Source organism: Camelus ferus, chromosome 23 (genome assembly GCF_009834535.1).
Source record: "Camelus ferus isolate YT-003-E chromosome 23, BCGSAC_Cfer_1.0, whole genome shotgun sequence".
In the NCBI taxonomy this organism is placed as follows: Eukaryota; Metazoa; Chordata; class Mammalia; order Artiodactyla; family Camelidae; genus Camelus; species Camelus ferus.
The window spans coordinates 3,251,858-3,267,365 of NC_045718.1; the positions used below are offsets into that span (position 1 = coordinate 3,251,858).

General features: G+C 37.9%; 1 protein-coding gene and 1 non-coding gene across 2 annotated transcripts in view; both read left to right on the forward strand.

The window, feature by feature from the left end:
• The window catches only part of USH2A (usherin), a 640,561-nt gene that overhangs the window by 162,518 nt on the left and 462,535 nt on the right, over positions 1-15,508 (forward strand). The window contains exons 18-19 of the mRNA XM_032466772.1: positions 961-1,115; positions 7,113-7,257. Of these exons, the coding sequence (XP_032322663.1) occupies positions 961-1,115; positions 7,113-7,257 (300 nt within the window). The remainder of the gene's footprint in view (positions 1-960; positions 1,116-7,112; positions 7,258-15,508) is intronic.
• Positions 9,544-9,615, forward strand: TRNAP-UGG. The gene has a single exon. It is a non-coding gene; the product is annotated as a tRNA-Pro (tRNA).

Here is a 15,508-nt window from a genome sequence, read left to right on the forward strand (position 1 = left end):
CTTCAAATTCTATAAGCCCTGGACAAAAAAAAAATACACTTTTGTTACACTTTGAATCCATTGATATCCAAAGAAACTGAAATTCTGATTTCAGTGGGGTCTTTAAGCACCATGGGGGATGAGGGTGGCTTCAGGTTGATGTCCAGGGGAATCATTTCATGAATAAAATGTCCATTGTGCTTGAGGATCTCTTAATGATTTGCAGCATCTTGGACAAATAATGGTGCCATGCTAGCACAAGTGATGAGCCATGGCATTCTGGAAGGGGAAAACCAAGGTCAGAAATGAGAAGTAATGGGTGGAACTGCAGTACTGGACCCTCATAATCTTATGGGTCACTGGCTGATGAAAGTGTGATGAGGTCCTTTGATAATACACCGTTGGTTAGTGCATTTAAAGTCCACATTAAGATCTCAAGGATGATGGGCAGAATGTGTGTACGTCCCTGAGTATTTCAATCAAGATTTATTGAAAACTTTTGAAATTTCTTCAGGGTTATTTAGAACATTTTCAGTTTACCTCTTTTGAAAGAGAAAGTGAAATACTTCTCTATGTGAGATGTCCAGTATGTTGGCTAGGCATTATCCTCAACTGTGTGGACTGGGACACATTCTATTTTCATGACTTATCCTTTCAAATACTTCATAAGGCCTATGGTTTCCTACCCAGTTATCTACCAGTTGTCTTTGTGAACACAAGCGAATTCCTGCTTTTATTTTGTAAATGGAAGATATCTTTGTTCGGAATAGGAAGAGAGAGGGTGTTCTTGCAGATATAAAAAAAAGTGAGTAGCTTTTATACACACCAGTATAATCCTTGATTTTTAAAAATGAGACTATTATATATTATACAGGGATGGGGTACTTCAGAAACTAGGATAAATGTGTGAATTCAGTTTGAAAACCTGTAACTGCAGCATTCTTTTTTCTTTTTTCCTGTTGTCATTGTCATCGTTAACAGAGCCTGTGTTCATGACTCCTCCTTCCGTCTCCCCGCTCTCACCGGACTCTCTCAACGTGTCCTGGGAGATGCCAGCAGATAACGTTACGAGAGGGAACGTCGTGGGGTATAATGTCAGTATGGCTTCTGCGTCACCTCAACAGTCTAGTTCGCTGGTACGTTCATGGGTATTGTTACTTTCAGCTAGTGTCCTTTCAGAATTATGTCTTCATTTTGATATTTTCTGAGTTTGCAGAATTCTGTGACAGAATTTGCCCTTATATAATCCTGAAATGGGGCATCTGTTTCTTAATTTTATAGTATGTATGCAAGGCTCTATATATTTAATATCACCAATTTTTTTTTCAATATAAGCATATATTGAAACAAAGTTGGTATCATTTTGTTTCGTAAAATCTGCTTTTTCCACTTAGCATATACCCTTAACTCTCTTGCAGGAAGCTGACATTCAGTAGCTGTGTACTGTCGTATTATTTGGGTGTTCAGTAATGATTCAGCCAATCCACAATCAGTTGATATTTATCTTGTATTAATTCTTTTGGAAATGTAATTAATGTTGATAAGAACATCTTATACATGCATTTTGCGTATTTCTATTTCCCAAGAAAAATATCTGAGGGATGAAAATTTAACTTAGAACAAAGGTTATGAACATGTTCAATGTTTGGAACATGTAGTGACATACTCCCTTCTGGTATATCATAGTCCAGCCGGCAGTCGGGAGGATAATGATCACAGGTAACAGTTACCGAGGCTTTACTGGGTGCATAGACAAATTCGTTCGATACGTATAACAATCCTGGAGGATGAGAGGCTCTTATTACCCTCCAGTTCATGGTGTGGTCAGTGTCCATTTTTTTTTCATTAGGGTGGCCAGTGACAAAGACTGGCTAACGTCAAGCTAATACGTCATTCTGCACACTTGGCTGTTTAGCACCTCTTCTGAGGAAGATGCTCTTTGGTGGGTGTTAACATAACATAAAAAGAACTTCACATGTGATGCCTTCTGCCCTGGCCCTATCCACATTCTTCTTCCCCAGACTTTCTGGTCCCTGAGCTTCCAGTCTTTTCCCTTTTGTGGCTGTGACCAATGCAACCAAACCACTGCCATGTAGTTCAGGTGTATTTTATCTTGGGACCCTCTCCTTTCCACACAAAATAACTGACCAGGTGCACTGCCTGAAGCTTTGCCCTTTGAGAGGGTTTCCTTAATTGCTGGTTTTTAGGGCCAGTCCTGAATGGAGCCACAGAGCAGCAAGCACCCATTTTTGACTTGATGAACCACCTACTAAGACAACCCATCTGTGAACCAAACCACATTTTTCAACTCTCTCAGTTCTTGAAGGACCTCCAAGTAGGAGCTGGGATTGAGCCGGCAGTTTAAGAATGGTGGATGGCGTGGGGTCCGGACCACCTCTTACACAACACATATGCCTTCTGTCCCTGTATATGCCCATTCCCGGACATCCAGTTCCATTTTATGACGAATTTCAGTTGGGCCCCCCTGACCATCAGACTTGGCCTGTATGACAGAACCCAGCTCATGAGGAGTAGCTCTGGCTGCAGGGCCAGTGGAGGTGCCATCGTCAGATGCTCTGCTTTTTACCAGGGCCCAGTAGTGTGTGAGGAGCTGTCTAGACAATGGTGTCTGATTTCCATTGTGTGATACGCCCTTGCTCCCAATCCTGTGGGTCTGCCTTGTGATTCTCTTACTGAGGTTTGCTGCAAGTGTCTCTCGGCATCTTTCTCCACTATAGTCAGCTCCAGTCCCACAGGATCTGCTAAGCTTTATGTCCCCAAGTTGTTGGTCTACCTGCAAAACAGCCTTGATCTGCTGAAGAGTCCTTTCCTGCTCTGGGGTGCACTCAGAGCTGGCCACATTCCATGGTATTCAATAACTTGATCAGAATAGTATTCCTAAATGTGGAAAACGCTCTCTTCAGAACCTAAAAGGGTCTGCCAGACAGAATGTGTCCTTCTTAGTGGTGAGAAATACAAGATGCAATAGTCTGACTTTTATTTGAATGGGGTGTCCTGGCATGTCTCAGGCTACTGGACCCCTCATAACTTTACTGATGTAGCGGACCCCTTAATCTTCAAAAGCTGATCTCCCACTGTGTGGGGCACATAATTCTTGCCAAGACCTCTATGGACCTGGCATTTCTTGCTTATCTGATTCATTTAATTCGATGTTATTAATATGGGGATCCAGTACTGCCAAGGAAGTTTGCATAGTTTTCCTTGAATTGGTGATTGCCTTAAATTTCCCAGTTTGTTTTAAACTGGTGACCTTTAGATCTTTTGTGCCTCACTTCAGTGCATCACTACTGCCCAGCCGGGGCCATCTGATTCCACAGTCCTTATAATAACCACTTTCTCCAAAGCAGTCTGTACGGTTACCACTTCCACCAAACCGGTGAACTGCCTTCCTCTGGCAATGCACCCCAGCTCACCACTAATGGAAGAATACGCTTGGGGCCAACAGTATTCCACCCTGTACCTGTGCTGAGGTCCTCACTGCCAGCCAGCTGGTGGGTGAACAAGTTCCAAAATACCATTTCAGAGTCTCCTTCCTTGGGTCACCCCTGGTATCACCATCTTAGATCAGGCTCCCTGGGAAATGGATTCATTGCTAGAGGATGGAGTGCAGGAGGCTTGTTGAGGCGTGCTCTCAGAAACAATGTGTGTAAAGTTGTAAGAGATGCAGGATTAAGCAGAATAAGAAGCTGGGCCGTGACATAATAATGAAAAGGACTAAGCTGATCCTGTGAGTAGTTCTGGAGCTGAAATGATCCTTTAAAGTTACCCCAAATAAGTCAAGAGACCAGACCTTTGACTCCAGTGCATTAGTTTCCTTGGGCTGCTGTAGCAAACTGTCACAAACTAAGTGACTTAAAACAACAGAAATTTATTCTCTTATAATTCTGGAGTCCAGAGTCTGAAATCAAAGTGTTGGTAAGGCCACGTTTCCTCCAAAGACTCTGGAGGGGAATCCTCCCTAGGCTCTGGCAGCTCCTGGTAGCTCCTGGCACTCATTGGTTTGTGGCAACATCAGTCACTCCGATCTCTGCCTGTCTTCACACGGCCTTCTTTTCTTTGTCTGTCTTCTCTGTGTGTCCCTCTCATTTCTTTATAAAATCATCAGACACCGGATTTAAGGCTCACCCTAAACCCAGGATGACTTGCCTAATTACATCTGCCAAGACCGATTTCTAAGTAAGATCACTTTCTGAGGTTCCGAGCAGACAAAAACTGGAGGAGACACTGTTCAACCCATTACTAAGAGATTTGCCAACCTTACTGAGCTTTTCAGAGGACCAAGCGTATACACAAAACTAGAAGAGTAAGAAGAGCAATAAATAATTTACAGTTCTTTGTTATACTTTTCCGTTAGTCTGGATACAAGTGCCAACTAGTTTGCAACTGTCTCATGAAATAAAAACACACCTAACATAATGTATATCTTTGAATTTAAACCATATATTCTGTTGTTCTAGCATATTATGTGATTTAAAGTAAATTTACAGCTGCAACTGCTTTTTGGTCTTTAAATTTAGAAGTTTTTATGTTTTTTTTTTTTGCTTTTTTTTTGCTTTGTGAACTAATCTTCCCTTATAAAACAGTTTCAAAATGACTGTTACTTCTATTACTGTATTCTATTCCAAGAAACTAAAATAAGGGAAAAAAACCCATAGTTTATAAAATACATATCAGAAGTCAACTTGTTTGCTTTTATCCCACTTTTATCAGTTATTAGCCATATCACACATCTCCCGGCTTCAGGTTTTACCCATCTGTAAAATGGGAAAACAATGTCTGTTTATCTATACATTTTTTCTGGAGCTTACAGTGCTTGATAAACATTAGATATTATTACTAGTGATTATTATTAATGGGATATGACTATGTTACATTTTATAGAATAACTATCATTCAGTGGGGCAGGAAAATATTATTTATATTGACAAAATTGAATATATAAATCTTTTCTTATTGTTGTTTGAGTCTTTTCTTTCTGGCTGAATTAAAATACGGATATAGGTATGGCACTTTATTCTCTTTCCTGCACTTTCTCCCACAAATATCCATCTACCTAATCATCTGTTCAAAAAAGTGAAATCAAAAGTGCCAAAGTCAATTTTTTTTACTTTCTCAATAATTAAATTTGTATCCACACTGACCTAAATGTGTCTCATTATAATCTTGGTAAATAAAAATTTCTGGGGAAAGCCTATTGTAAAAATAACTGTTAAAGGATCTTTGTCTTGGAATGTGGCAGAGGACATATTTAGAAGTGAGAATATTATCAGCGTAGGATTTTAAGCTTCTACAGAGTTCTTTCCACTACTTTAAGGATTAATCCCACCAAAACTTTTCAGTCAGATACATCCTTTAAGGCTTGTTAAGATGATTTTATGTACATGATAAAAGACGCAGTTTATCTGAGTGATAATTTTACATGCTCCAAGCTCTAGGATAAATTTTTTTTTAAATATCATGTAATTTATAACAACTATATGCAGAGAAGTAAAAATTCATCAAAATTAGTATCAGCCTACATTTTCCATTTATTACATTTCATTCTGTTCTTGAGACAAGGAATACTGCATTAAAAAATGATTCAGCTCTTTAAATTAAATTAGAAATACCTTAATGTATTTTATTTTAAAAACAATTTCATTTTCTAAAAACCTACAGTAAACCTCTTCATGGTTGTTCTAAATAGGATAAATTTTACAGCAACATTAAGTGAATTTTACTTATTTCAAAATCTTTTCTTAGAAAATTACAAGTCACACTGTACACAAGAGAAAAGTTTGTCTTCAGCACCTAAATAGCCATTTTAGAATTAGAGAATTGATTAATAATTCAGTGTTTTTCTGATTTCTAAATACAATTGCATGAAACTGGTACCAATGTTTCAATTATTCCTAGACTTTTGAATCTCCAAAATCACCTTTATTCCTGAAAAAAGTGTTATGTGAACAATATAATTTATATTCTAATCACACTGGTTTCTACAGCTACTCAGTTTATGAAATTTTAAAGTCAAAAAAAAAAAAAAGGAGAGTGGGTATGGCTCAGTGGTCGAACACCTGCTTAGCATTCATGAAGTCCTGGGTTCACTTCCCAGTACTTCCACTAAAAAAACAATAATAATAATTAATTAAAAAAATAAAAATTAGAGTCAATACCCAGGCACATATTCCAAATAAATTTTGTACTCCTAAAGGGAAAACGAAAATGTAGAAGTTGACTCCGAATGTTACTTATCTTTACAGTTACCTGTGGTATTTATATTTATGGAAGATTATTTGATATGAGGAAAACTTTTGTACTTATGCTTGCTATTATCTGTTTTAATGACATTTTTTCTGAGTATAATTACCAGTAGTCTTTGTGCCTACAGACTACGCAAATCTACATGGTTGCTTTTGATCAATTCTAATTATAATGACAGGACCAGCTCTCAGTGGTGATTGTTTAATTACTTGTTTGTGGACCATGGAGTTCCCCTCAGTCCCCTTTGCTCACATCTGCTATTTTTATTTGAAATGGTGTGATAAAGACATTATTTCAGAAAATGTAACTGTTTGATCAATCTGTGTATGCTTACTTGCCAAAGAAAGATAAGATAATTGAGAATTGACTTCTTGTGGATGCTCAGTCATCTTTTTTTCCCCTTTTCTTCTGTGGCTTTTTTTTTTTTTTTTTTAAAGCAAATGATGGGATTGATTTAACACAGTGACATCTCTCTGCACCAGCTCCATCAGCTAGCATGTGGGCATTACTGCACTGGGTTCGTTTTGGCCAAGCCCCATGGTTTTATTTGGACTTTTTCATGATAACAATGACAATGTCACCATCCTTTATCTCCACCATCGGTGACAGTAACCACACTACACGCTGCTTTATGAGGCAATAACTTGGTTTCCTCATTTATCCACTCAGGAACTGGATTATTACCTCATAAAACAGTGTGATTGTGCAATTATCAATTAAATCCTAGCTTGTTGAGGCTCTTCAAAAAAACCCCTTTTCCTAATGGTGGTTGGCAATAATTCCCTCTATTGGAATTTGTGGAACTTTGACTGCCAAGCTTATACGTTTCACACTGATTATCTGTTATCTGACTCTTTTTTGCCTTGTAGGTGTTATATACCGCTCAATCCCAAGAACTGTCTTACATTGTAAAAGGACTGAAACCATATAGGATATACAACTTTACTGTTTCTCTCTGCAATTCAGTGGGTTGTGTAACCAGTGCTCCAGGAACAGGACAGACTTTAGCAGCAGGTAAGCACCTGCTAATGGACATGAAAAATATATTGTGTATTTATAAACAGACACTTGCAAAGCTGAAAGCTGAGTACTTTCTCTAGTTTGGGCTTAATGTTTGTCTTTTCTGCTTTCTTCTGCTCCTTCACTAACCCTGATGTCTACCTACCTTGACATAATTGAACAGAAAGATAAAGTTAAGTTTAAGAGCCCTGAGGATTCCTGAGATGCAGGTGTGTCATAATAAGAAATATAATTACATGTATAATTAAATGCAGAGTGAGTCTGGGGCTCAGCTACCACCCTGGGTCCTAACGGTGTTTGAAACTGGTTAGGAGTGTTTAAGAGGCATCTTATGAGGACTCAGTCTTGACCTTTTGTGTGGCATTGGGTCTACCCACTCCTGCCCTAGGGAGCTAACGGCAGGCATCCAGGAGCTATTGAGTTGCTCTGGTGTTATGTTTGGTTTTATTGAATAGACAGGCGTGTCCCTGTTAATCTGTTTATTATGAATAGGAAGCTCCTAAATACATAAAATTAAACTAAAAAACTTGTTATCAGGTATAATCTTAGTAGGAAATGGTTTGAATAATTTTTTGCTTGCTTCACTTAGAACAAATTAGATTCATACAAACTTGATTGCATTTACTATTAACACCTACATAACTCAATTACTTAGCAGTTAGTATATTTTCAAATCAGTTTTCCTTTCAGCACCCAACAACGCTTAGTTTCCTGGTGCCCTTGAAGGGAATGTTCAGATGTGAGGAGGGTCAGAAACAGCATGCGAACATATTTGGCTACAGAAATATTCCTTAGACCTTCCTTACTGTCTCTACGTACAGTTCTACAGTTTGGTTTGGTTTTATTTTGTTTCAGTTCCAGAAGAACTTGTTTGGCTCAAATTATCCCCTCCAAGTAATTTTGTTCCTTCAAATTTTCCATCAATGAGAATGACTCCAAAATTTCAAGAAATTGTGTTTTATTATCTCTATGATGGAATTCTTTGTATTTTTACATATTTAACCTATATATACGTCAGGTGTATACATATATTTACAGGGTACCTAGCTTATACAAAGCACTGATATCTTATAAAACTGTCTATTTATTTATTTTTATGGATTCTATTATTAGAGAGGTGCTGAGTATGGATAACAGAGGAAAACTCCCCATCTTCTTCAGGGGAAAAAAATGTTGTAATTCGGGACTAGAGAACAAAAATTAAAAGAGGGATCAGTCCTGTGGGCTGGAGAAAGTGAAAATAGAAGCCACACCAGCTGAACACTGGCCTGAAGTCTAGTGGAGGAAAAGGGGACCCCGATCACGTGGTGGAGCAGAGCTGACATCACAGCTTCCCGGGGTTGTAAAACATTGAAAAGTCCTCTGGTGTGACTCTCTGGCCAATATTAGTGTGTCCTTTGTAACATGCCTTCCAAGTATGTGTGCGACCTGCATTTGATCCTTTAGTGGTAGGGAAGTGACTACCTCTTAGGCAGACCATACCATGTTTAGAGATGTCTTTGAAAAGGTGAGTTCCAAGGTGATGCTGATCTGAAACATCTCCGCTTCTATTCAGCATTCTCAATCTACTCCCTTGGGGGCTATCCTTCTTGTTAATTCATCTTCCTTGTAGCATTACTTCCAAGAATGTCTTCAGTCATAACACCTCCACCCAAGTCTTCTCTCCTTCAGCCTGCAGACCAAAGTACCTCCCATCTGCACCTTCCATGCTTTAGTTTCCAGCACTAAGAAGACAGACACTCTCTAGATGAGACTGACTGTCTTCTCATAGACACAAACAGGCTAACATAGCTGCAGGAGATGTGCTTAGCTCCAGAGACCAGACAGGTCCTGGAGACAGAGAGAAAAGCAGGAAAAATGTCTGTAGAGTGGCATCTTCTCTGTTTACGGCATCGTTGGTCACGTCCCCATGGGTTGCAGCAAGAGTTCCTGTGATGTGGAATTCAACATGCTCTGTGCAGCTCCTGTTGTGGTTACTGGTGAGGAGGCTTTAGGTCACTCCATCCACTGGAATATTAGTGAAGTTATCTAAGTCATCTGATTCCTCTCTCTGCCTTTCTCCCTGAAAAACAGAACTTGGAAACGTCTATATTCTCTGAAAGCCATACGATGTGCAAGTTAATCGACTTTACCAAATAAGACTATTCATATACTTAAGGGGAAAATGATCAGCTGAAATGCCAGGACTTGAATCTGGGCTCTACCATCTACCCGCTTTGTGACCTTGAGTAAATTACATAACCTCTGTGCCTTAGTTTTCCAACTTATAAAAAAGGAAGGGAGGGTATAGCTCAGTGATAGAGTGCCTGCTTTGGATGCACGAGGTCCTGGGTTCAATCCCCAGTACCTCCATTGTGAATAAATGAACCTAATCCCCCCTCGCCCAACTAAAATTTTTAAAAATAATATAAAAAAATTTTTTAAACAGAAGGATAACTTATTTTATAGGGTTCTCCTGAGGAATGAAAAGAGTTAATACATGTTAAGTACTTAAAGCAGTGCCGAGAACAGAGTAAATCCTCAATAGAAATTCTTATTTTTATCAAGATTATTAACATAAGTATCATATAAGACTTTTATCAGTCACAGTGTAAATGTTGTAGAATTTCTAATGCTATCAAAATACTGAAGTTTATTTTACAAGCTTGTTTCCATAACATCGTTATAATATAAATACAACAATGTTGAGCCCCAAAACTAATTGTATTGCAAAAGTAAACTGTAGAGAGGCTAACATCGAAAAGCAACATTTTTTTCAGTTCTGTAAGGAGTATGTCATTCAGAATTAAGATGGGCGTTTCCAAATTTTGATCAAAAACTTTTCAAATTTCAAAACAAATTTCAAATTTGTTGTTGGCAATATAGAGTTAATAATCTGCCATAACCGTAGTGTTACTGTGTTTTGTTGTGAATGCTCAATTCAGTAAGCATCTATTAAGGTTAGTGTTTAAAGCACTGTGAGGATTCTACTATAATCCATTCAAAGATAACATAACAGTGTCTGCATTCAAGTGTTGACAGATAACAGGTTGGATTAACCCTTCGGGATCATGTGAGAAGGGATAAAAGAAAGCTATGGGAACAGAGAATATGGGATACATAATTTTGATTTGGGAAATTATCTCAGGTTAAGTGGCATTTGAGATGGACTATACAGAATTGGTAAAGATTTTTGCAGATATTGACTGAACTTATACCACGTGCTTGTCACTGTTTGAGGGACTGGTGCTGTTGCGTCCTGACATGGTGAAGGATTTATGAAGGTTTCTCCATCGGCAGAGTGTAGAATAGAATAGAAGAGATTGTGTAAATAGAGTCTGGTAGACGTCCCAAGGAGGCCATGAGGGATAATTCAGATAAATAGAAAGAAAGACTGAAAGAAGGGAATGGAGTGGATCAAAGAAAAGAAATCCATGGGTTAAGAAGAAGGAAGAATTGAAGATGACAGTAAATATCCTAGACCATGGTAACGCCATTAACTATAATGCAGAAGATGAAGAAAGAACATATGGGGGAAATAAACTCATGAGTTTCAGTTTGATTATTTGATAGGAATATGTCCCTGACAATTATAACCATCCAGCAGCAGAAAATGCAAATCTGGAGCTTAAGAATGATGCATGTTTTCTAATCAACTGCGTATAGAAGGAGCTTAAACTGTGGCTGACAGCGAGTTAGTGAAGGCAGAGAAAATACAGAATAAAAGTTGATATCTCAGTGAATGTTCACATTTTGGGAGCAAGAGGAAAGGAGTCGTCAACAGAGACATGGTCAGAGTTGGGAAAAGAACCTAAAAAGAGCAGCATCCAAAGTCAAGAGGAGAGAGAATTCTGGAAGGAGATTGTTACAGTCACTGGTGTCATAGGCTGTAGGAAAAGCAAGAGAAATGTGAACTATCAGGAACCTTGGGGATCATGAAGACCGTCTGGGCAGGGCTTTGATCAGCATGGTTGGAACAGAAGCTGAAAGGTGAATGATTGAACAGTTGCTGGACAAGATGGAAAGGGATATTTTAAATGTGTCTTTTCTTGTTCTTTGCCAGAATGTTCCTGCTACTCTGTTTCCATTAAAAAATATGTTTACTTTTGTTTCCATGTGAAAACCTTTCTTTTCTGAAGGAAAAAGAATATTTTAGTGTTCTTCTGGGAAAAATGTCTATTTCTTAATCCCTTAATTTATTTTGCCAGAACCCTCTGACACTTTATCTGCCAAGCGGGAAATGAAGTCACTTACATAACAAAAGTATGGACAAGTCATTTTTGCTTGTCACTTGACTTATTATAAAATACAGAATTTCCAGGTGGGTTCAGATCAGGAAGAATGGACTTAAATTTGTTTTTATTGGAATACAAGGAAAAGCCCAGCAGTTACAGATCCAATATCCCTCTTGCCTCCTTTGTTTTCAGTAGATGAATAAGTTTTTTTTCCCCTAAATTTTTCCTGGGATTAAACATCTGGATAGAACTCACAGGTATTAAGTCATAGAAATAAACCATGAGAAAGCCAATCCTCTTGAATGGTCAACAGGTTTGATGTCAGACAGGAGTAAAAGTTGACTTGTCTATGGTTCTCCTTGCTCTGTTACAGTTTGGAGAATACATATTACTCCAGTGAATTCTGATGAATCTGTGGGAAATATAACTCTTAGGTCTAAATGTTGTTCATATGAATTAATTGTCAGGGACAGAAGAAGCCAGTGATCATTTAAAAACTTCAGAAAAGGGCACCAAAAATTAGAAGTATTATTCAGCCTTTTTGAAGCACTGAATCATGAAAACATATTTTCTTTCCTTAAAACTCAGTCACAGAAATTAAAAAGATACTTGTAAAGATATATCTATTTGTTTAAAAAGCTCAAGAATGATAATTTCCTGTCTTTTAAGTATTTTTTTTTCAATTAGGTGTATCACTAGAATTGGCATATTTCATCAAGAATATAGATGCTACTCCTTTGGTTTTGGTGCCTGTGACAGAGTCCGAGAACTGTTCTGAGAGAGGGTTTTAGCTCCTGATTCTCCCAGGAGTGGCTGCATCTCCATGGCAAAATCTTCAAGCAGTGTCATGGGTGGCTTTGGAGTTACTTCTGGGTGTATCAGGGTTATGAGCTGATGGTCTGGGCTCTCTAAGCATGCTTCTTAGATGTTTCTTTAAGATTACCTTTTTAAACTAACAACTTTTTGCATTTTCACCCTTTGTGAATTAAGTACAAGTTCAGCCTGTCTTTAGAGAAACTCCTTTTGCAGATCCATTCCCAGGACTAATAACGTCCTATTTCCTTTACCTGTCATAAATTGACCTCTACACCACAAGCTTAGAAGTGCCCATCTCCCATTAAGCAAGTAATTAGTGGTGCATTAAGTTTTTTTTTTTTCCTCCTGAATTCAAAGTAAAATGTATAGGCTGTTTGCTGCTGGGTTGAAAACACACATTGTTTGGTATGCAAGTACATAAGTCCTTTCATTGTGAATAGGACCCAGAGTGATTAAACAAGCACTCTTAATATGTTAATTTATAATTTTAATGACAACAATCTTGTATTTATAGTCATTAGTGAATACTAATATAAATATTTTTCTATCTTTTTATTCATAATGCATAAACCAATCATCCAGTTACTTCTCTGAGGTTGCCTGTTTTTGTTTCATAATACAATCTTTGTTCTTAGTTATGAATGCATTTTGTTCGTTCCTGTCTTGAATAATCCCTCATTAAGCTAGTCACTTTCTGCTCCATGCTAAAAAGGAAAAATTATCATGCAAATGTGGCATGCCATATTAAAAAGCACATTACCAAACACTTTTGTTGCTGTCCTTCAATTAGTTTCCCTTCTTTGAATTTAATTCCATTTGTTGTTAAACTACTGACTTGATGTATGGACTCATGAATCTCAGGCTGCTGCCAAGAAAAGTGGGGGGAAAAAAAATCAAAGCCTTTTCGAAGAGCTGCAGAGGCAAGCTGAAATGAATCTGCTTCACCTTTGACAAGAACACTTGAACAGCAGTGAAATCCTCTGATGATTCAACTTGGCTAATTATCCAATTATTTATTTCAAGAAGAAAGGCACTGTTTTACAGTTAGAGAAGTGTAAGGCAATCTGAGAAATTTGGTAATGACAGATGACTTAAGTCACTTCTAAGATAAACAGTATCTGTGCAAACTTGTCTCGCCAAGTGTTCTGAGGCAGCAGCTCCTTGGTGTCAGCGTCAGTGAAATCCCGGGGACCCGGAGGGGTTGGTTTTGTTTGTTTGTTTTGCTCTTTCAACAACAGAAGTGATTTTACACTTCTAGCCAACACGTCAAATTTCCATGGCTCTTCAGCAATGTTTAAGTTGTCTTCCTCTTGATTAAAAGCTTTGGGTTCAAAGCAATACTTTTTAATTGCCTAATGATATAAGTCAGTTCTTAGGAAAGAACCGCACATTTAGGAGTTCATTTGCAATATAACTGAAAAATTCATTGCATGGCAGTAAAACAATTTACTGTTAATTACAAGGAGAAGAATTTGCTGTAGCATGCTCACAGATTGCCATGAATCATGCAGCACTCCTAGAGATTTATAACAGATGTGTAAGTGGGATGAATTAGCAGGGTTTAATAACAGAGACACAAATCATGCAGACTTCAAGGAGCTTTAATTGATATACTAGAATGTGACGGGCATGAATCACTCAGCCATTCAACAGCACTGTAACATATGGTCAGCTCAATATGCTGCATCTTAAATCGGTTGGTGAGTCGTTGGTTGTCCCATATGGTGGAAGCAATATATTTTTCATGATTAAAAAAAATACAACCATTTTTTTAAAGAAATATGATTGCAAAGCATGTTTGTTATTGAACCGTCACTTGAATGCCAAACTGGGTTGTTTTTTTTAATGATTTTTTTTTTTTTTTGATGACATGGGAGCTTCCTAAAATAAATAGCCTCTACTCCTTATAATACCAGATCGTTGGGGGCATTATGAGAACCAAATTGGTGCTGGTTGGCACCCTTGATCCCCAGCAAAGCCTGTAGAAGAGCAACTGATGAGAGCTGTGATTCTCCGGGAAATCCTTCAGACTCGGGCAAGGCAAACAAAATGAAAGGAACGGTGTCACTTTCAGAGACGTTTAGGGATACCCAGATTTGCAAAGAGACTTGGGTTAAATGGGAGCCCCTTACTCAGCAGAGTAGGAAAGTGGCTGTGGTAACACTGTGACCTCACATGTAACATAGGACGTAGCATTTTATATCGACCTCTTAATTAAAGGCTCAGTCCTTCAGCAGCATTCTGGAAATGCTAGAAGAAATCCTGGCAGAGTGGCACGTAGATGGTAGCGCCAGCCCCATGTTATTCCTGAAGGATTATTTTAGTTCATGAAAACAGGTATCCTGGTGCAGACCAGTAACTGGTAGCATGCAGCATCTTTTTATTGAAACTGGGATTCGACAGTTTTCGACAAAGCTTTTGTAGCATTAGTAAATCTGACAGACTTGAAAAAGGAATATTGCAGCCTTAGAACCGTGGCTGCCAGAATTTAATGTCAACAATTAAAATTTATTTTGATCCTTACCTACTGTTTATTACTGTTTGTATACACAACAGACCTTACTAATACAGAGATGCACTATTAGATGGAATTACCATCTGTTCAGAGTGAAATGCTGGCATCTGTCTTAGATGCTAAAACTAAAATGATATTATTTCTAGCAAAACAAAATTAACTGCTTTTTACTCACCAAGTTTAATTTTGAATGTGTCGTTGTGCCCAAGGAATAGTCTTGTTGATAAAATATGTAATGACCTCTGTTACCATGTTTGCACTGAAATACGTGACTTTCACGGGGCCTCTGTTGGCCTTTCTGGCATAGCAGAAATTAGACTTTTTAAAACACTTTTAATTTTCTGATGTATTAACCACAGTAAGGCATTAAACAACAATTTTAAATGTGTAAGAATTAGACTGTTGTATGCAAAATATTTTGATAGCTGTGCCTGAAGTAAGTGCAAGAGAAAAGATTAAATAGACAGGAATTCGTCTCAGCAAAGTTGCCATACGCCCACAGTGACACCTTTAGGAAAATATAAACTGTTATCTTCTCTGTTGGACTATTTTTAATTTTCTCCTCCTCTGACATCCAGGAAAGATTTATATTCCTCATTCCTTCCTTTTTTTTTTTTAAAGCCTAAGTATCCTATTAAAAAAGATCTCTAGCTTGTTGAAGTTAGAGAATTTGGAGTATCAAGGACAATGGTAGTTTCCA